Raw genomic sequence first — 22,678 nt, 5'->3', positions numbered from 1 at the left:
AGCAGAGCTGAGGGCAAACATTCATGGGAAGAAATGACATCTTTGGACTTCTGTAATACCCAGATTTATCCACATCAGGGGTAAGAGGACCCTGTGTCAAGAACAAATCTTGTCTGCTTCCATGTTAAACACATTTTTGGTTCAACCATACAGAACTGCACCAGACTATATGCTGTTAATATCACAAAGGAAAACCCACCATTAAAGCAGACCCAGCACTTTATTTCATATTTAAAAATAGTTAATCGTTCAGGTGAAGAAAAAAGACAAACCGAGAGGTAGACTGCCATCTCTTGGATTCCATCCTAAGGCATGATCTGAGATTTCCTGTGAACGGCTTGGTTGGTCTGAGGTAATTTCTCATTAGACATGGCTACATTGCTTTCGGTAAATTGAAACAAGGGCCAATTGATAAGGGATGGGCTGTTTGTCTTAGCTTCACAGCTTTCTAAATGAAAAGTAGATTGGAAGATATGTCAGAGCTCCGGCACCATTTCCACATAGTCAAGTGAGTTAACAGAATATCAAACATTCCCTACTAGAAGTGACATTCTGATCTCACTGATAAGAAAAGGTTATTTACAAAGCCTGTAGTCTAGTGTTGACAGGAAGAGACTGTTTTTAATTGCATAAGACAGGTTGTGTTGAACCTTTATAGGGTTAGACGTAAGACACAGCAGCTTGTCATAGAAAATGTACAAAAACACATTTGAAAGTTACATCACCATCCCAAGTTAAAGGAACAAGCATGTGCACACAGTTTAACAGGTCTGGTACAGTTTTCAGAGCTATCCCATCTCTGCTTCAAATGTCACAATTCCCTCGGTTTGAAAGTGTCAAAAGATCCAAGTCCGTAGTCTCTGAGGTGTCGGTCCGCAAATGATCAACAATCAGTTTCCTCAAAACCGTGGAAAGACTCCAGATCGCTGTCCTTCTCAAACACTTGTTTGAGGGCTTGCGGGTTGGGTGGCGGCGAGGGCAAGGTGTATGCCGACGTAATGTCTGAGCTCACCCCTTTGTCCTCTGGCTCCACCTTCATTAGCACTACAGCGCTCTTCGACCTTGCTGGAGAAAGCATGACCAGAGCCTCGGTCAGGCTCTGCACCAGTTCTGCCGGGCCTTCATCTCCTTCATCCTGTGGTGGTGTGCTGACCATCATGAAGGACTGCTGGAAGATCTGGGGCTGCGCTGCCAAGCATGAGACCACATCACCTAGACATTCCACCAGCAGTAGGGCCAGGTCACCTGGCCCCAGAGTCACAGCTCCTTCATTCTGGGTGTGCATCTCACACCAGCGGGCCTGTAGAAACTCCTTCATAACAGGCGCTACGCACAGCTCCAGGGGCTGCAGGCGGCAGGAGCAGCCGATGGGGATCACCGCCGGCAGGGTGTTGCTGCTGTTGAGGGCAGCCAGGAAGTCGTCAGCCAGGTGGCCGTGGTGGGTGTCCATGATCAGCAGACCTTTTCCCCCTGCCTGGGGGTTCACATGCTTCTGCCACACCTTAGAGAGCCACAGCTGGAGCCGCTCGTTGTCCGTAAAGCCTTGCGGGCGCGCCTCCAGGAAGACCGAGTCCGGGATGGCCTTCTGGAGGTGTGGAGGGTTGCCTTTGAGGAACACCATGGTGGGCAGCATGGTGCCGTCAGCCAGCCCCGCTAGGACCACCTCTATCAGGGGCTCCCCGGTGCCGATCAACTGAAACGCTTCAGGGTCCGTCTTGAGCTTATCCAGGTCCACGAACACAGAGAGCTCGTCGATGCATCCGATGGAGGGTGGCCGGAAACCGACATCTTTGACTTGCTTGGAGACAAAGCGAGTGAAGATGCGGACGCTCTCGTATACGTTGCGCGGCAACGGGTGCTTGGCGGAGCAGGTGGCCTGCAGACTGAGGTTGTGGCGGAGCATGAACTCCACAGCCCACTCGTAGAACTCACCGATCTCGTGCGACGCCTCCAAGGCCTGCGTGGCTGTCTGGAGCAGGTTTTCCTCTGTGACTGGCAGCTGCTGCTCCCGCTGGCACATCACCCACTCTGCGATGCGGTCCGTGCTCCAGATCCAGTCCTTCTGGAGGCGCTGGATCTCCTGCTGCAGCATCCAGTCCTGGATGAGCTCTGGCTGGGTGCCAAAGCGCAGGGATGCCTGGGGGAAGCCATTGCACAGGGCATAGAGCATCACCTTCAGCTGGTGCACCGTTAATTTGGTTGACCCTTCTTTCCTGGATTTGTCCATCCTGGCCTTTCCTCTGTGGAAAAGCTCTCTCTGGCTCAGCCCCTCGGACCCCACTGCCTGGGGCTCCATCACATGGCCCAAGCCACCAACCTTGGGGGTTGTCCAGACACCATTGGATGAAGCAGGGGCAGTGGAGGGCATGGTTTTATTGGGACCAAGGACCATGATAGTCATGCTGGGTTTGGAGGATAGGAGCGGTTTGATAGAGCGCAGGGTGGAACTATTGCCAGCTGGTAGCAGATGGATAGGCACAAAAGACCCTCCTTGACCTGGGTTGATTTTTGGAACGACAATGCTACAGGAGGAAAAGAAAAACATGTTAGTTTTCAGGAAGCTCAGTCAATGACACACACATTTGATGAAGAAGCAATAGTGTCACAGTGCAACCAAAGTGGAACTAAGCTTCAACTTGAGACCAAGCTCAATTCTGTCCAACAGTAAGTAATTTCACTCTATATATAAGAGGATATTAAATACCTTTGAGAAGCCTCAGGCACATCTGAATGGGGGAAAAAAAAAAAAAAATCAAAAAGGTTGCCATATAGAAAGGATTGACCTTTTACAAAGATACTTAAATATCAGAAGGTGGAACTCAAAACGTAATAACCTTCCTCCTCCAGCTTGCTGAAGCTTGCAGTATCATGGTCTGGGTGATCCATGAGGTGGTTGGCCATCATGTCACCCACCTTGGTTCTGTAGTTACACGACGTACACCTCATCTCATCCATTCTGAAATGGGACCAAAAGGGTTTTGAGCAATCAGGATTAAAAACACACTACATTCAATTAAACACTGCCCCCCAAAAATTCGGAGGAAATGATTGTTACCTTGGGTATGACTCGTACAGGGCCAGATATTGGGTGGTGCTCTTGCGAGTCACGTGGTTACTGCAAATGAAGAGAGACAGAAAACATGTGTCATACACCTTTCTCCAAACCAACATTTCACTTACCCTCTGATGTAAGAAATCATTTGGGGAATCTTCAGTTGAGCAATGTCACTCACTTGATCATGTGGTTGGCGTAAGCCCGGGAGCAGCAGGTGCAGTAGCGACACAAGGAGCAGTGGACGTATGTGGGGAAGTGGTTGGCAAAGTCGGGAATCTTAAAGGTGCACTCCATGCAGTTCTGTTGGGCCAGCGATGCACTGTGGGGAGGAAGGCAGAGGCAGGTTACCCATGGTGCACAGCGATGGAATGTCAAGCTTATCCATTTTTTATATTAAATTTCTAGCCGCATCATCCTAGAACACTGTTCCAAATTATAAAAATGGTCAACAATTTTGCTATACGGCAAAACTAAAAGCTAAACGCAATCGAGTCTGAATAAAGCTTGGCATCAATTCCATTTCTCGCTAATACAATCGGGGAAAAACATCAACCCTCTACCTCATCTGGAACTTAGTGAGCAGCTTCATCAGGCTCTCGACAGGCTTCTTCTTGGGCTCTGGTTTTTGGGGAGCAGACGGAACATCAATCACTTTGGAGGGTCGGAGGTCTCCTCGGCCCGAAGACTCCTGATAGTAATACTGCTTGCCCTGCAGCGCGTAGGCCCGGATAGTCACCTGGAACACAAATATTCTTAGACCACTTAATATACATTACTAATGTTCCCATAATGCACAGGGAAAATGCATAACATTCACAACCACTATATACTTTCCAGTCACAGAAGAGACGATTATTTATTTATTTTTGTCTATCACACACAAAAATTCAGAATATCACGCCCTAGCAATCACTCACACATGTGCCCGCACACACATACATATGTACGTGTGTGTCACCCCCCCCATTCAAAGGTTTGGGGTCACTTAGAAATGTCCCTGTTTTGTCCATTAAAATAACATCAAACTGATCAGAAATACAGTGTTAATGTTGTAAATTACTATTGTAGCTGGAAACGGCAGATTTTTTATGGAATATCTACATAGGCGTACAGAGGTCCATTATCAGCAACCATCACTCCTGTTTTCCAATGGCATGTTAGCTAATCCAAATGTATAATTTTAAAAGGCTAATTGATCATTAGAAAACCCTTTTGCAATTATGTTAGCACAGCTGAAACTGTTGTCCTGATTAAAGAAGCAATGCAACTGGCCTTCTTTAGACTAGTTGAGTATCTGGAGCATCAGCATTTGTAGGTTTGATTACAGGCTCAAAATGTCCAGAAACAAAGCACTTTCTTCTGAAACTCGTCAGACGATTTTTGTTCTGAGAAATGATTACGAGATCTTCAGTTTCTTGGCAATTTCTCGCATGGAATAGCCTTCATTTCTCAGAACATGAATCCAGAAGAAAAAAATCCAGAAAATCACATTGTATGATTTTTAAGTAATTAATTTGCATTTTATTGCATGACATAAGTATTTGATCACCTACCAACCAGTAAGAATTCCGGCTCTCGCAGACCTGTTAGTTTTTCTTTAAGAAGCCCTCCTGTTYTCCACTCATTACCTGTATTAACTGCACCTGTTTGAACTCGTTACCTGTATAAAAGACACCTGTCCACACACTCAATCAAACAGACTCCAACCTCTCCACAATGGCCAAGACCAGAAAGCTGTGTAAGGACATCGGGGATAAAATTGTAGACCTGCACAAGGCTGGGATGGGCTACAGGACAATAGGCAAGCAGCTTGGTGAGAAGGCAACAACTGTTGGCGCAATTATTAGAAAATGGAAGAAGTTCAAGATGACGGTCAATCACCCTCGGTCTGGGGCTCCATGCAAGATCTCACCTCGTGGGGCATCAATGATCATGAGGAAGGTGAGGGATCAGCCCAGAACTACACGGCAGGACYTGGTCAATGACCTGAAGAGAGCTGGGACCACAGTCTCAAAGAAAACCATTAGTAACACACTACGCCGTCATGGATTAAAATACTGCAGCGCACGCAAGGTCCCCATGCTCAAGCCAGCGCATGTCCAGGCCCGTCTGAAGTTTGCCAATGACCATCTGGATGATCCAGAGGAGGAATGGGAGAAGGTCATGTGGTCTGATGAGACAAAAAGAGAGCTTTTTGGTCTAAACTCCACTCGCCGTGTTTGGAGGAAGAAGAAGGATGAGTAAAACCAAGAACACCATCCCAACCGTGAAGCATGGAGGTGGAAACATCATCCTTTGGGGATGTTTTTCTGCAAAGGGGACAGGACGACTGCACCGTATTGAGGGGAGGATGGATGGGGGCCATGTATCGCGAGATCTTGGCCAACAACCTCCTTCCCTCAGTAAGAGCATTGAAGATGGGTCRTGGCTGGGTCTTCCAGCATGACAACGACCCGAAACACACAGCCAGGGCAACTAAGGAGTGGCTCCGTAAGAAGCATCTCAAGGTCCTGGGGTGGCCTAGCCAGTCTCCAGACCTGAACCCAATAGACAATCTCTGGAGGGAGCTGAAAGTCCGCATTGCCCAGCGACAGCCCCGAAACCTGAAGGATCTGGAGAAGGTCTGTATGGAGGAGTGGGCCAAAATGTCCGCTGCAGTGTGTGCAAACCTGGTCAAGAACTACAGGAAACGTATGATCTCTGTAATTGCAAACAAAGGTTTCTGTACCAAATATTAAGTTCTGCTTTTCTGATGTATTACTTAAAAATCATACAATGTGAATTTCTGGATTTTTTTTTTTAAAGACTTCTACATGCTTTGTAAGTAGGAAAACCAGCAAAATCGGCAGTGTTTCAAATACTTGTTCTCCCCACTGTACATATATACACACACATCTATATATATATATATATATATATATATAGATGTGTGTATATATATATATATACACAGTATATCACAAAAGTGAGTACACCCCTCACATTTTTGTAAATATTTGAGTATATCTTTTCATGTGACAACACTGAAGAAATGACACTTTGCTACAATGTAAAGTAGTGAGTGTASAGCTTGTATAAYAGTGTAAATTTGCTGTCCCCTCAAAATAACTCACACAGCCATTAATGTCTAAACCGCTGGCAACAAAAGTGAGTACACCCCTAAGTGAAAATGTCCAAATTGGGCCCAATTAGCCATTTTCCCTCCCCGGTGTCATGTGACTTGTTAGTGTTACAAGGTCTCAGGTGTGAATGGGGAGCAGGTGTGTTAAATTTGGTGYCATCGCTCTCACACTCCCTCATACTGACTGGTCACTGGAAGTTCAACATGGCACCTCATGGCAAAGAAATCTGAGGATCTGAAAAAAAGAATTGTTCCTCTACATAAAGATGGCCTGGGCTATAAGAAGATTGCCAAGACCCTGAAACTGAGCTGCAGCACAGTGGCCAAGACCATACAGCGGTTTAACTGGACAGGTTCCACTCAGAATGGGCCTCGCCATGGTCGACCAAAGAAGTTGAATGCACGTGCTCGACGTCATATCCAGAGGTTGTCTTTGGGGAAATAGACGTATGAGTGCTGCCAGCATTGCTGCAGAGGTTGAAGGGGTGGGGGGTCAGCAAGTCAGTGCTCAGACCATACGCCGTACACGGCATCAAATTGGTCTGCATGGCTGTCGTCCCAGAAGGAAGCCTCTTCTAAAGATGATGCACAAGAAAGCCCGCAAACAGTTTGCTGAAGACAAGCAGACTAAGGACATGGATTACTGGAACCATGTCCTGTGGTCTGATGAGACCAAGATAAACTTATTTGGTTCAGATGGTGTCAAGCGTGTGTGGCGGCAACCAGGTGAGGAGTACAAAGACAAGTGTGTCTTGCCTACAGTCAAGCATGGTGGTGGGAGTGTCATGGTCTGGGGCTGCATGAGTGCTGCCGGCACTGGGGAGCTACAGTTCATTGAGGGAACCATGAATGCCAACATGTACTGTGACATACTGAAGCAGAGCATGATCCCCTCCCTTCGGAGACTGGGCCGCAGGGCAGTATTCCAACATGATAATGACCCCAAACACACCTCCAAGATGACCACTGCCTTGCTAAAGAAGCTGAGGGTAAAGATGATGGACTGGCCAAGCATGTCTCCAGACCTAAACCCTATTGAGCATCTGTGGGGCATCCTCAAACGGAAGGTGGAGGAGTGCAAGGTCTCTAACATCCACCAGCTCCGTGATGTCGTCATGGAGRAGTGGAAGAGGACTCCAGTGGCAACCTGTGAAGCTCTRGTGAACTCCATGCCCAAGAGGGTTAAGGCAGTGCTGGAAAATGATGGTGGCCACACAAAATATTGACACTTTGGGCCCAATTTGGACATTTTCACTTAGGGGTGTACTCACTTTTGTGCCAAAAGCGGTTTAGACATTAATGCGGTGTGTGTTGAGTTATTTGAGGGGACAGCAAATTTACACTGTTATACAAGCCTACACTCACTACTTTACATTGTAGCAAAGTGTCATTTCTTCAGTGTTGTCACATGAAAAGATATACTCAAATATTTACAAAAATGTGAGGGGTGTACTCACTTTTGTGATATACTGTATATATACATATATATACACCACACACACACACACACCACACACTGCTCAAAAAATAAAGGAACACTTAAACAAACACAATGTAACTAAGTCAATCACACTTCTGTAAATCAAACTGTCCACTTAGGAAGCAACACTGATTGACAATACATTTCACATGCTGTTGTGCAAATGGAATAGACAGAAGGTGGAAATTATAGGCAATTAGCAAGACACCCCCAATAAAGGAGTGGTTCTGCAGGTGGTGACCACAGACCACTTCTCAGTTCCTATGCTTCCTGGCTGATGTTTTGGTCACTTTTGAATGCTGGCGGTGCTTTCACTCTAGTGTAGCATGAGACGGAGTCTACAACCCACACAAGTGGCTCAGTAGTGCAGCTCATCCAGGATGGCACATCAATGCGAGCTGTGGCAAGAAGGTTTGCTGTGTCTGTCAGCGTAGTGTCCAGAGCATGGAGGCGCTACCAGGAGACAGGCCAGTACATCAGGAGACGTGGAGGAGGCCGTAGGAGGGCAACAACCCAGCAGCAGGACCGCTACCTCCGCCTTTGTGCAAGGAGGAGCACTGCCAGAGCCCTGCAAAATGACCTCCAGCAGGCCACATATATATATATATATATACACACACACACACACACACACACACGTATATATCACACACACAGTTGAAGTCGGAAGTTTACTTAGGTTGGCGTCATTAACTCGTTTTTTAACCACTCCACCAATTTCTTGTTAACAAACTATAGTTTTGGCAAGTTGGTTAGGACATCTACTTTGTGCATGACACAAGTAATTTTTCCAACAGACAGATTATTTCACTGTATCACAATTCCAGTGGGTCAGAAGTGTACATACACTAAGTTGACTGTGCCTTTAAACAGCTTGATAAATTCCAGAAAATTATGTCATGGCTTTAGAAGCTTGTGATAGGCTAATTGACATCAATTGAGTCAATTGGAGGTGTACCTGTAGATGTATTTCAAGGCCTACCTTCAAACTCAGTGCCTCTTTGCTTGACATCATGGGGGAAAAAAATAAAAAATCTGCCAAGACCTCAGAAAAAGAAAAAAAAAACTCCACAAGTCTGGTTCATCCTTGAGAGCAATTTCCAAACACCTCAAGGTACCACGCTCATCTGTACAAACAATAGTACGCAAGTATAAACACCATGGGACCACGCAGACGTCGTACCGCTCAGGAAGGAGACACGTTCTGTCTCCTAGAGATGAACGTACTTTGGTGAGAAAAGTGCAAATCAATCCCAGAACAACAGCAAAGGACCTTGTGAAGATGCTGGAGGAAACAGGTACAAAAGTATCTATATCCACAGTAAAACGAGTCCTATAATCGACAAAACCTGAAAGGCCACTCAGCAAGGAAGAAGCCACTGCTCAAAAACCGCTATAAGAAAGCCAGACGAAAGCACATGGCGACAAAGATCATACTTTTTGGAGAAATGTCCTCTGGTTTGATGAAACAAATCTAGAACTGTTTGGCCATAATGACCATCGTTATGTTTGGAGGAAAAAGGGGGATGCTTGTAAGCCGAAGAACACCTTCCCAACTGTGAAGCACGGGGGTGGCAGCATCATGTTGTGGGTGTGCTTTGCTGCAGGAGGGACTGGTGCACTTCACAAAATAGATGTCATCATGAGGCGTGAAAATTATGTGGATATATTGAAGCAACATCTCAAGACATCAGTCAGGAAGTTAAAGCTTGGTCGCAAATGGGTCTTCCAAATGGACAATGACCCATTGTCCAAGCATACTTCCAAAGTTGTGGCAAAATGGCTAAAGGACAACAAAGTCAAGGTATTGGAGTGGCCATCACAAAGCTCTGACCTCAATCCTATAGAAAATTTGTGGGCAGAACTGAAAAGGTATGTGCGAGCAAGTTGACCTGCAAACCTGCCTCAATTACACCAGCTCTGTCAGGAGGAATGGGCCAAAATTCACCCAACTTATTGTGGGAAGCTTGTGGAAAGCTACCCGAAACATTTGACCCAAGTTAAACAATCTAAAGGCAATGCTACCAAATACTAATTGAGTGTATGTAAACTTCTGACCCACTGGGAATCTGATGAATGAAATAAAAGCTGAAATAAATCATTCTCTCTACTATTATTCTGACATTTCACATTCTTAAAATAAAGTGGTGATCCTAACTGACATAAAACAGGGAATCTGTACTCTGATTAAATGTCAGGAATTGTTAAAAACTGAGTTTAAATGTATTTGGCTAAGGTTTATGTAAACTTCTGACTTCAACTGTGTGTGTGATAGATATATATATAGATAACATACACACACACACAAATTCAAAATATTGCGCACACACACAAACAAACCTTGGTACCAGGCTTCAGGCCCTCCAGCTGCCGTGGCTTGAGGTGGGTCTTGTGGTACTGCACCTTGTGCTCTGCCCGGTCCTTGGCGAAGAGGAATTGAAGCCGGCACTGGTCGCATTGAAACACGTTTTTTTTCTGCACACAAACACATAGGAAAATGGGTGGAGTGGAATAGACTGGCTGCCAATGGCCATAGATGTACCACATGTAGCTGATGTGGCATATAGCCTCATTGGGTTTACCTGGTGGCGGCTGTAGTGGTTCTGGTAGTTGCTGCTGGAGCGGAACACCTTGAGGCAGTAGGGGCACAGCAGATTGGCCGTGCCGTTGTGGAACTCACGGAAGTGGGCAAAAACGTCCACATACAGGGACGAGCGGTAGTCGCACACCTTCACAAAGAAGAGGGAGGGGTGAATTGCATTAGGAGACATTTCGTGTTGATATAGTGAGCTTTTCCCCTCGACAGGACATTGGATAGAAATGCACTGACCGGCCAGTTTATTAGACCACCCCGTTCATGAAAATGGATCGCTCATACGTGAGTCACGTGGCTTGCAAGCGGACAAACATCAGGGCGTTCCTTTATTGTCCAGTTTTACTTTGGAATGGGCAAAATTAGTGACCTAAGCGACGGAGCGTAGTTTGCCATCGGTGCCAGGTGCGCCGGATCCAATATCTCAGAAATGTCAGCCACCTGGGGCTTTTGTGTAAGCTAACAGGCAGGCCACAAACAGACAAATAATGGTGCAGTAAAACAGTGGTATGCAGAACGGCATCTCGGAATGCACAACTCGTCAAGGATGGGCTTTTGCAGCAGACAACCACACCGGGTTCCACTCCTATCAGCTAAAAACAAGAAGTGGCTCCAATGGGCACATGATCACCAACACTGGACAATTGTGGAAAAACATCACCTGGAACATGCGAGTTCAGTTTACTTGAGTGGCCTGGTCAGTCCCTGGACCTCAACCCAATAGAGCAGCTTTGGGGTGAGATGGAATGGGCTGCTCTCAGCATGAATATACCGCTGTCCAATCTGCAGTGATGTCATCTCGTCAGCATGGACCAACATCCCTGTGGAACATTTCCGACACCTTGTATAATTATCCAAAGAATTCAGTCTGTTCTGGAGGCAAATGGGGGTCCGACCTGGTACTACATGGGTGTACCTAATGAACTGGTCGGAGAATGTATATGGACTTAGAGACAGTATAAGTAATGACCAAGGGGCCGATTCTGATCCGAGTTAAGTGCGCTTAAATGGAACGCAATTCCTTTATGCACTTTTCTCTAAGGGTATTATGACCATGAACTTAAAGGAAAACTCCACCAAAAGAATGTTGTATTTGTTTCATTAGTCCATTTTTGATAGTCCCAAAATGTTTTGCATTTCAGCAATCAAATTTTGAAGATCTATAACTTGCAAAATACAGAAATAACCCGGTTTAATGCATTTTGCTGCATATCACTTCATATATATTGCATCTGCAGAGAATTCTAATTTTAATTTAAAGGGATGGCTTTCGATAAATGTACTGAAATCCCTATTGAATGAAACTGTTGGCCAGCAAGTGGGAGTGTTTTTAGCAGTTTAATCAAATTTAAGCTACACCTACAAAGCCCGTTACACTCCTGCATATGGTAAGTCTGAATACCAACTACTGAGAAGTGCTTCAATCAAAATGCGTAAAAAAAGGAATAGATTTCCTACGTCTGAATCGGGCCCCAAGTGGGCACTGTTTACCTGGCAAATGTAGGGCATCTCTCCCGGTTTGTGGGTGTTCTTCATGTGCTGCAGGAAGACAGGCTCGCTCTCGTATGCCCACTCGCAGATCTTACACTTAGCTGTGATAAACAGAGAAAAGGCCTGAGAGTCACGTAAGCATTCAAAGTGCTCAGTCCTCTTGCTGTATGCATGTATTGAAAGTCACTCTGGATAAGAGTGACTGCTTACTAGAGTGGCAACGAAATTCTAAACTAATACATGAAATTGTTTTAAGATGGTCATGCCAAGGATTATTTAACTATTTGGTTTAGAATTTTAAGACCCCTTAAGGTATCAAAAAAATAACATGAAACATTGAATTTGGCCTTTACTGCTATTAACCAATAGAAATGTATTGAATAACAGATTCACTACATGGAAGAACAGATAGTCCAACAAAAAATCTAAAGGAAGTTTGTTCTGACGTGTCTGTCCTATATTTGAGAGATAAGAAAGATTAGGAAACAATTTTTTTCATTTTTTACATGTATTTTAGGCACTAAACTATCTCCATTTACACTTCCATTCATTTTTCTAAATGTATTATTATTATTATTTTTTTAATCGGGTACCGGGAACCTTCAGACAAGTCTTGTGAGCGACCTGGAGCATGTTCACGAGAGTCTCAGCTTTCAACAGATGGGACATATTAGTGTGTAGCCAAAATCATTCGGACGCTACATACAATTTCGTGAGAAGACCGATTATCGGGATGTCTCATGGTCTGACATTCACCGCAGATATATCGGTGGATGCGGTGGATAGAGCCGCAGCCCATGCAAAACCCCCTGATATTTCTAGTTTAAACAGACAGATTTGATGGGGATTTTGTTATTATGTTAATTTGATTTCCGCGGGGGGCGTGACCATCGTAGGCAAAGGGTTAAATTCACCCAATTCCCAACAAGGCAATATATCAGCATCTAGTGCTGATTCAATGTGCTTTGACTGCGTGGGAAAATGTTGGTGGGATGACAAGTGCCGATAGATTCACTTTGTTTTAGCGACAGTGACTGTATGTGGTATGACTGAATGGTTGGTGGGTGAGTGGGGAGCGAGCTAGTCCTCACTGGTGGACTCCAACTGGCTGTGGACGCTCTCCACGTGGCACTGCAAGCGGAAGGGCGTTGCCAAGTTGCGGAAGCAGTGCTGGCAGGYGTTGTGCGTGTCCACCTCGCCGTTCTGCTGTGCCGTCATCTCCACGTGGTGACGCATGTGGTTCATCAGCCTGGAAGACAGTGAGGAGTGGAAGATGGAGGACAAAGCGGGTGAGAGGGTAAGATTTCAGTCAATTCAGTAAAACGTGACATTTATTTGAAAACATAACATGAATTCCTGTTTCCCCACACTCCATCCACTCACTTGATGTTAGTCTTCAGGGTCTTTTCGCAGTGAATGCACTTGAAGATGCCCGGCGGCTTCTCCACTGGTGCGCCACTCAGGTTGCGTCCCTTGTCCACGCCATAGTAGAAGTCCTCCACCAGCATGATGAGCTTGCCCTGCTGGTCGGCCTCCCGGATGGAGCTGCCACCCTCGGGAACATACACCGGTCGCACCGGCGTGGTGATTGGCTCCTTGGAGGTCTCCTTGGAGGTCTCGGAGAAGGACAAAGAGGAGGGAGAGGAGGCGGTGGCTTTGGAGGACTTGGAAGATTTGGAAGGTTTGGAGGAAAGCTTGGCCGTGGCATTGATAGCATCCAGGCTCAGGGCGATCTGCTTGCTGCAGAGCTAGAAGAGGGACCAGTAGGGTAAATATCAATATTCATACATCTCTATCTATTACCATTATCAGCGTTTAAGACTTCACAAGACACTTTTAGAGAAGATGACATAATAGCAGAGGATTTTGCCACATCAGGACGAGCTTTCAACAACAGTCCTTCACGGTCGGGCCTGGGCTAATAATATCTATATGAACATCAACATTCACTAAAAAGTTAGATCCATTTCCCAAAGAGAGTACAAAGTCTACCTAAGGCACACTTACACACATGAAACCCCGGAGGGCGTTGACCAATTTGTACTCGGATCCACAGCGCTTGCACATCTTTGTCTTGGCGGGGGCTGGTGCAATCACTGCAAAATAAACACCAGTACACTGTGTAAAAAAAATATTTAATGTGCCAAATCACAGTACACAACAGGGGCCTTGGTCAGTAGTAAATTACCTTGGACTTCAATAGGATATTCTATTAGTATAGACAATTTCTTGTTTAGAGTGGTAAAACGACAACAGGCTACACAGTAGTAATAACTGAATGATGTACGCAGTACACCAACCTATTTCTGTTAGCTGTTACAGGAAAGCTGTGTGGTCCTGGAGACTACTAACCTCTGAGGGGTGCACTAGGAGAGGGAGCCGTGCTCGGACCACTGGTAGCTGGGGACCTGTTAGTGCTGGGAGCTGGTTGCAGGGTCGGATGCTGTTTTGTTCTGGGTGAGATTGGCAGGGGTCTCACAGCATGGCTTCCTGCTGCACCTGAAGAACTGGCTGAAACACCCCCCCCCCCCACACACACACACACAAAGCAGGATTAGTGTCCAAGACAATGATCCATAGCAGATGACAGAAGGTGGCTTTTTTTTAACAATAAAGTTTACCCTTTGAGATTAGACTTAAATTCATACTGACAATAATTGGTTTGCTAAGACTGTAATTTAACTTACAATCCCTGTGTTCAACTTGTGGAGAGACTGATGGCCCACAAGGACTAGAGCCTTCCTTACCTGTGACAGATGGAGCGGTGGTGTGGAGGGTCGCGGGGGAGGATGATAGGGTAACCCCGCCGGTGGCCACAGTGCTGATGGTCTGGACTCCGTTGGTGGTGCGGATGGTGAGGGTGACGGGGATCCGCACTGTGGTGAAGCCGCTGGCGGACGGTCTGCCCCTGGGCTGAGACGGGGTCTGCTGGGGCACTAGCTGCAGCTGGGTTCCCTGGCCTGGAGGAAAAACAGTAGTGAGCTGCTCACAATAGGCAGGTTTATTCGACAAAAGCAATGTAGCAAAAAAAATAATAACATTGCGACGGAAGCTATAGGAGAAATGTTCTTACGGTCAACAACATTTTTATCTGTGCGACAGAGGTGGATTTTTCCTTTTGTCCAACTGAATAAATTATTATTGCCATATCATTTTGATGGCATGCGGGGTACGTGATGTTATCTATAATGCTCTACTCCACATTTAATTTGAAATGCTGACTGTTTGCAGGACAAGGATTGTCCTGACTTTCAAGAATGCCTGAAATTGCTACGCTTTGTTTTTCTTCTTGGCTGGATGCAGGTTTCACCATCAAATGATGTCAGATCTACAGGAGTGCAAGTCTCACCATGACGCGGACCGTGAGGATATGTTGGCATATGACAATTATTAGTATATGGCAAATATTAGTAAATTCTTGCATTCTATCCATGCTGGCTTTTGCGGCCTACCTGAGACATGAAACGGATAGGTGGGAGGGCATGCAGGCTGTTGCCAATTTATTCATGTGCAACCACTTACATTTTTATTTGACACTAGGTTTTTGCGAGGTGTGACGTTATTAAGTCCAGACGTTTTTAATCGTCACAAACAGTTCATTGAAAATGCACCGTAGCAGACAATTGTTGCATCTATTTCTATGCAAAAATATATATAAAATCACTGGAATAATAATGGAAACATAGCTATTGTCTATTTGCATTTGACAAAACACAACCCACTGGAAAAAATATCCATTATTTTATGACCCAAAGTTTTCATGACACAATTACAGAACACAAAACACTCCCTGTGACATTTCTCTGGATCCCACTAAAAAGGTGGTTACTTCTAGGTTTCAGGTGGGCAGTGAAATACTTGGGTTATCTATCAGGACATTGATAAGATAACAAGAACAGACATGTCTAATGGTTAGCTACTTACCACCAGGCAGCACGGTGATGGGCTGGCCATTCAGGATATATCCTACCGGTTCGGCACTTATGGTCTGTGTACCACCTTGAATGTTCTGCACCACAGAAAGACAAAGGTCCTAGCAATGACTTAACCTCATTATTCCTATAGAAAAACAAGTCCGTGAAGCTCAGCCTGGCCCACTGTCATCAACCTAAACGTTCGCTGCTCAGCAGTAATCTAATTGAGAACAATCAGGGCATCCGTAAGTCCAAATATTGCTGTTACATTGCACAACCTTCAATGTTATGTCATAATTATGTAAAATTTTGGCAAATTAATTACGGTCTTTGTTAGTAAGAAATGGTCTTCACACAGTTCGCAACGAGCCAGGCGACCCAAACTGCTGCATATACCCTGACTCTGCTTGCACAGAACATAAGAGAAGTGACAGAATTTCCCTAGTTAAAATAAATTCATGTTAGCAGGCAATATTAACTAAATATGCAGGTTTAAAAATATATACTTGTGTATTGATTTTAAGAAAGGCATTGATGTTTATGGTTAGGTACACTGGTGCAACGAGTGCTTTTTTCACGAATGCGCTTGTTGAATCATCACCTGTTTGATGAAGTAGGCTGTGATTCGATGATAATATGCAACACAGGACAAGCTAGATAACTACACATGGTTGATGATATTACTAGTCTAACTAGTGACTATGTTAAGATTTATCTTGTAAAAAACAATCAGTTTAATGCTAGCTAGCAACTTAACTTGGCTCCTTGCTGCACTCTCGTAACAAGTGGTCAGCCTGCCACGCAGTCTCCTCGTGGAGTGCAATGTAATCGGCCATAATCGGCATCCAAAAATGCAGATTACCGATTGTTATGAGAACTTGAAATCGGTCGACCTCTACTCTGCATATCTTAAATTGGCGTACGTCATAATCAAAGTAAGCATAAGCTGATTAAAACACCTGTTTTTCTGAGCAATCTTTTGAAATATTAGGACATGTAAACGCCTTCATCAGCATTCTAGATTTGTATTTGATCTGCGCATAGGCTTGCACGAGCTTCCTTCTTTAGCGCGAGTGAAGTTAGTTCAGAAAAACAAAATGTTTATCTTTTAAATACGCTGACTGTACAAAACATTAGGAACATGACAGACTGACCAGGTGTATCTAGGTGAAAGCTGTGATCCCTTATTGAAATTCACTTCAATCAGTGGTTCCCAAACTTTTTAATAGTCCCGTACCCCTTCAAACATTCAACCTCCAGCTGCGTACTCCCTCCTGCACCAGGGTCAGCGCACTCTCAAATGTTGTTTTTTGCCATCATTGTAAGCCTGCCACACACACACACTGTATGATACATTTATTAAACATAAGAATGAATAACTCACCACATGTTAATGACAAGTGTGTGCTTGAAAGAATACACATAACTCTGCAGTGTTGGGTTGTATTGGAAAAAGTCTTCAATAATTTTCCACACACAGTCTGTGCCTGTATTTCATTTTCATGCTAGTGAGGGCCAAGAATCCACTCTCACATAGGTACGTGGCTGAAAAGGGCATCAGTCTCTTAACAGTGCGATTTGCCAAGGCAGGATACTCAGAGCGCAGCCCAATCCAGAAATCTGGCAGTGGCTTCTGATAAAATTTTCCCAGAACCGCTTGTTGCAATTTCGATGAGGCTCTCTTGTTCAGATATCGGTAAGTGGACTGGAGGCAGGACATGAAAGGGGTAACAAATCCAGTTGTTTGTGTCATCCGTTTCAGGAAAGTACCTGCGTAATTACGTATCCAACTCACTCAGGTGCTTCACTATATCACATTTGACATTGTCCATAAACTTGAGTTCATTAGCACACAAAAAAATCATACAATGATGGAAAGACCTGTGTGTTGTCCTTGTTAATGCAGACAGAGAAGAGCTCCAACTTCTTAATCATAGCCTCAGTTTTGTCCCACACATTGAATATAGTTGCGGAGTCCCTGTAATCCTAGATTCAGATCATTCAGGCGAGAAAAAACATCACCCAGATAGGCCAGTTGTGTGAGAGACTCATCATGCAAGCGGTCTGACAAGTGAAAATGACGGTCAGAAAAGAACTAAGCTCGTCTCTCAATTCAAAAAAAGTGTCAATACTTTGCCCCTTGATAACCAGTGTATGTTGGAAAAGTGTTACATGGTCACTGCCCATATCATTGCAGAGTGGAGAAAATACACAAGAGTTCAGGGGCCTTGCTTTAACAAAGTTAACCATTTTCACTGTAGTGTCCAAAACATCTTTCAAGCTATCAGGCATTCCCTTGGCAGCAAGAGCCTCTCGGTGGATGCTGCAGTGTACCCAAGTGGCGTTGGGAGCAACTGCTTGCATGCGCGTTAGCACTCCACTATGTCTCCCTGTCATGGCTTTTGCGCCATCAGTACAGATACCAACATGAGCAGCAGCTACGTTTGGCTACGGCTACATACGGACCATTAGTGGAATTCCCGTGAGAGAGTAACGGTTAATGTGATTGGATGTTAATTATTTGAATAGGCTACCTGTATTTGACATTGTGTTATTTCACTGAACACTAGATGGTTTAATTTTATTTTTGGCAGTGAAATGAGACCTCACCCCCCAGAAAAATAAAATAAAATCACCTAAATGTATAGCCCTGTTGGAAAATACAAATGGACTTTTTGAAAATGTGAAGAAACATTTTAATATGGCGTACCCCGACAGCATTGTGCATACCCCCTTACCCCAGTTTGGGAATACCTGGTGTAGATGAAGGGGTGAAGACAGTTAAAGAAGGATTTTTTAGCTGTGAGACAATTGAGAAATGGATTGTGTATGTGTGCCATTGAGGATGAATGGGCAAAAATGTGAAATTATCAAAGTCCTATCCCGAACCCTGATTTTAGATGTGTCCATGTAAACAGGATTATTAGGGAAATTGTTCTTCTTACAAAGCATGTAAACATTTAAATTGAACTATATTAACCTGACTATCCACAATCATATTATTGTGTGGATGTATGTCACGCCCTGACCTTAGAGAGCCTTTTTATTTCTCTATTTGGTTAGGTCAGGGTGTGATTTGGGTGGGCATTCTAGTTTGTCTGTTTCTTTGTTGGCCGGGTATGGTTCCCAATCAGAGGCAGCTGTCTATCGTTGTCTCTGATTGGGAATCATACTTAGGCAGCCTTTTTCCCACATGTGTTTGTGGGTAATTACTTATTTTCTGTGAGTGTGCGCCACGGTTGCGTCACATTTGTTTTCTGTTTACCTGTTTTTTTTGTGAAGGTTTCACTTCAATTAAAGATGTGGAATTACATGCACGCTGCGCCTTGGCTCATTTATGACAGGGATTTGAAGACAGCGAGCGTGACAATGTAACTGTACTCACTGAGGCTCAATCTTCCTATAGAAAAACACAAGTTCATGAAGCACTGCATGGTCCACTGTTGTCAACCTGAAACGCGCTGCTGCTCATCAGCAATCTACTAAGAAAAATCACTCCATCACTAGTTCATATAGAAATATATGATGTAGAACAAACATGCTTCTCTGAAATTAAGAATAAGGAATCATGTCTGCGTACCTGTGTGGTGAATATGATGTTCTTCCCAGTGGTGCTGCTGGTGCTAGGCAACATAGTGGTCGGCATCTGCAGCACCTGAGGCATGGAGGTCTGAAGAGGCTGCAGCACTTGAGTCATAGCCTGAGTCAGGACCACTGGTTTGGGTAGTAACGGTGCTGCAGAGATGGGCAAAAGTCAATATACTCCATATGAGGCTTAAACAGGTTGGTTGCATGTGTCCATTGAAACATGTTTTATGCTACAGGTCAGTAAGTCAAAAAAGAAATGAAGTCAAAACAGTTGCCAAGAGTATGTGTGTAACTGCCAAAATAATGGAAACACTTGAGTAAATGAGGGATATGGAGTATACTGTTAAAAAATATAAACGCGACATGCAAAATGTCAAAGATTTTACTGAGTTATTGTTTATATAAGGAAATTAGTTAATTGAAAATAAATAAATTAGGCCCTAATCTATGGATTTCACATGACTGGGCAAGGGCGCAGCCATGGGGGGGCCAGGCCCACCTACTGGAGAGCCAGAACCAGCCAATCAGAATGAGTTTTTCCCCACAAAAGGGCTTTATTACAGACATAAATACTCATCAGCACCCCCTCAGACAATCCCACAGGTGAAGAAGCTGGATGTGGATGTCCTGGCTGGCGTGAATCCACGTAGTCTGCTGTTTTGAGACCAGTTGGACATACTGCCAAATTCTTTAAAACAACGTTGGAGGCGGCTTATGATAGAGAAATTAACATTCCTGCAGTCAGCATGCCAATTGTATGCTCCCTCAAAACTTGAGACATCTATGGTATTGTGTGACAAAACTGCACATTTTACATTTACATTACATTTAAGTCATTTAGCAGACGCTCTTATCCAGAGCGACTTACAAATTGGTGCATTCACCTTATGACATCCAGTGGAACGGCCACTTTATTTTAGAATGGCCTTTTATTGTCTCCAGCACAAGGTGTACCTGTACATTTATCATGCTGTTTAATCAGCTTCTTGATATGCAACCCCTGGATGGATTATCTTGGCAAAGGAGAAATTCTCAACAACAGGGATATAAACAAATGTGCTCATTTGAGAGAAATTAGCTCTTTGTGCGCATGGAACATTTCTGGGAACTTTTATTTCAGCTCATGAAACACCACTTTACATGTTGCATTTATATTTTTGTTCAGTATACATTGAAGGCAGGTGCTTCCACACAGGTGTGGTTCCTGAGCTAATTAAGCAATGAACATCCCACCATGCTTAGGGTCATGCATAAAAAGGCAGGCCATTATTTAGGCTACCATGGCTACGCCCCCATAGGATGACAATGGACCCACACACAGGGCACTGAATGGGTAGATGAGCATGAAAACAATGTAAACCATATGCTATGGCCGTCTCAGTCACCAGATCTCAACCCAATTGAACACATATGGGAGCTTCTGGAGCAGCGCCCAAGACAGTATTTTCCACCACTATCACAAAATGAAGTAATATCCTGTGGAAGAATGGTGTTGCATCCCTCCAATAGAGTTCCAGACACTTGTATAATCTATGCCACGGTGCATTGAAGCCATTCTGGCTTGTGTTGGCCCAACGCCCTATTAGGACAATGTAGTTTTCCTTTATTTGCCAGTTACCTGTATATTCCTAAAAAATATATAATATCATGCCAGAGCACTCACCAAGGGCAGGCATGGGTTTGGTTGTGATGTTACTGCCGCGGCTGAGGTGCATCACCGAAGTGTCATCGGGAGGTACTGGGAAGGCAATTTAAAGAACCATGAACTGACGACGATAGAATACGACAATAATACTGATGAAACTGTTGCTATTGAGAATTGAGTCCCAAAACATACAGAATGACATGACCGAGGGAAGCAGGTTACACCGAGTCTGCACACAGCACACTCACCTTTACTGGGTCCCTTGCTTGTTTCTTCCATTTCCTGATCTGGTTGCTGTTGCCACGGCGTCAGATCCTCCTCCACACACTCCATGTGGAGCTCCGAGTCCGTGACGTTGACCTCAGAGTCTGTCATGTTGACGTCTGAGTCCGCCATGCTCATAACTGTAGATTAGTTGATATAATATGGATGTTACGATGATATCTATGATCATGTTTTAGAATATTGGCACATGACCTGGACAAGACAGTGTGACAATCATGCAAAGTCAGAAAGTGGAGCATCAGCTCGTGCTCCTTGTGTATCTTATTCGCTGCATGTGTGTTGTCCAGTTTTAAAGGGGAAGCTGGTGTGGTTGTAGTTACAGAGGAAGAGAAAATGTATGTTATTTTTATTGTCTTTACCAAATTTTGTGCATGAACTGTGTGTATAAATCCCATTAAAGATGCACTATACAGAAATCACTCTTCCATTTTCTGGTTGCTAAAATTCTAATAGTTTGCTTAATTTCAGTTTGTGACAAAACAAGTATAGTGTAGAGAATCATTGTACCAGCTAAACCGCTATGAAATATATTTTCCATAACCAACAATATTTTATTTTCAGTTGGTGTACAAAACTGAAAGTAAAAGACGCAAAAACGAAACTTAACGGAAACATAGACATGCTAGACATGCTTTCAAAGCGAATGACAGATCTATAACAAACTTTTCTATGTAAATTTGGTCTGGTAGCCCAAAAAGGTGTGAAGAGAAAATGCTGCTCATGAACACTGGTCTAAGATCAGTTTCCAGTCTTCTAATCTTCACATTCCCTACAACTAGCAATACAAACTAACTTGTCCTGGATCAGTAGTGACATTCGGATAGTGCGCGTGCAGCCGACTCTGCAACGACTCCATGCAAACATCAAGACTTGAGCTAGCAACACTGCTAACTAGCTAGCAAGCTAACTGAGTTCAACAACTGGCAACATCTACATCTATTCACGAAGCATGCAAATGACTTACCTTGTTCACTATTTTGCCGAAGTTAAATAAAAAGTACAACAAACCGTGGAGAAGTGAAGTGGACAACAAAGATCTGTAGAATAGTGACTGCTATCGTTTTTCCCTTTTTGGCTCGCGTAGGAAGGCGCAAGAAAATCTCTACGTCACTTCCAGTTTTGATGTAGACGCTCTGATTGGCTACGATCTTAAAACAAGAGCGGGGTGACCATCTCCATCATGAAAAGCAGACGACTTTTATAATGTTTCCATCTTCCAAAAATGTACTTTGTTCAACTCCTAATACACGCGCAGATATATTTTTGATACATTGGTGGATGTTGTATGACTATCTCCACATCATGCATATTCAATTTCGATGCGTTTCTCCATGGTACAAGTTGTCAGGCATTTTGTTATAATGTTGCAGCCATGCATGTGAATGTCATAATAATCCAATGTAAAAGGCTCACCACTTTTGCTTTCAAAGAGTAATTTTATCTGTAGCTCTATTTACCTAACTGCGATTACCAGAAGCAATAGTAGTATGCTAACATTCCTTTTGT

At 44.1% G+C, this 22,678-nt stretch overlaps 1 protein-coding gene across 2 annotated transcripts; it reads right to left on the bottom strand.

Moving 5' to 3' along the window:
- Positions 1-201: 201 nt before the first annotated feature.
- Positions 202-22,628, bottom strand: pogza (pogo transposable element derived with ZNF domain a). Of its 2 annotated transcripts, none has more exons than XM_070436233.1 (19): positions 22,137-22,628; positions 21,136-21,291; positions 20,906-20,980; positions 19,235-19,389; positions 15,665-15,749; positions 14,488-14,700; positions 14,093-14,251; positions 13,748-13,836; positions 13,124-13,488; positions 12,832-12,989; positions 11,741-11,841; positions 10,239-10,385; positions 9,997-10,131; positions 3,616-3,791; positions 3,234-3,374; positions 3,056-3,115; positions 2,835-2,956; positions 2,705-2,726; positions 202-2,522 (listed from the first exon to the last, which is right to left on the bottom strand). In XM_070436233.1, the coding sequence occupies exons 2-19, from the start codon at positions 21,287-21,289 to the stop codon at positions 884-886; spliced, it is 3,996 nt and encodes a 1,331-aa protein (XP_070292334.1). In that variant the 5' UTR covers positions 21,290-21,291; positions 22,137-22,628; the 3' UTR covers positions 202-883. The 2 variants fall into 2 exon arrangements, with proteins under 2 accessions (XP_070292334.1, XP_070292335.1); XM_070436234.1 differs by having other exon boundaries at positions 22,181-22,628.
- Positions 22,629-22,678: the final 50 nt, after the last annotated feature.

This window comes from Salvelinus sp. IW2-2015, linkage group LG30 (assembly GCF_002910315.2).
Source record: "Salvelinus sp. IW2-2015 linkage group LG30, ASM291031v2, whole genome shotgun sequence".
NCBI lineage: Eukaryota > Metazoa > Chordata > Actinopteri > Salmoniformes > Salmonidae > Salvelinus > Salvelinus sp. IW2-2015.
The sequence above is the reverse complement of the archived record's forward strand: the minus strand, read 5'-3'. Positions and strand labels throughout refer to the sequence as shown.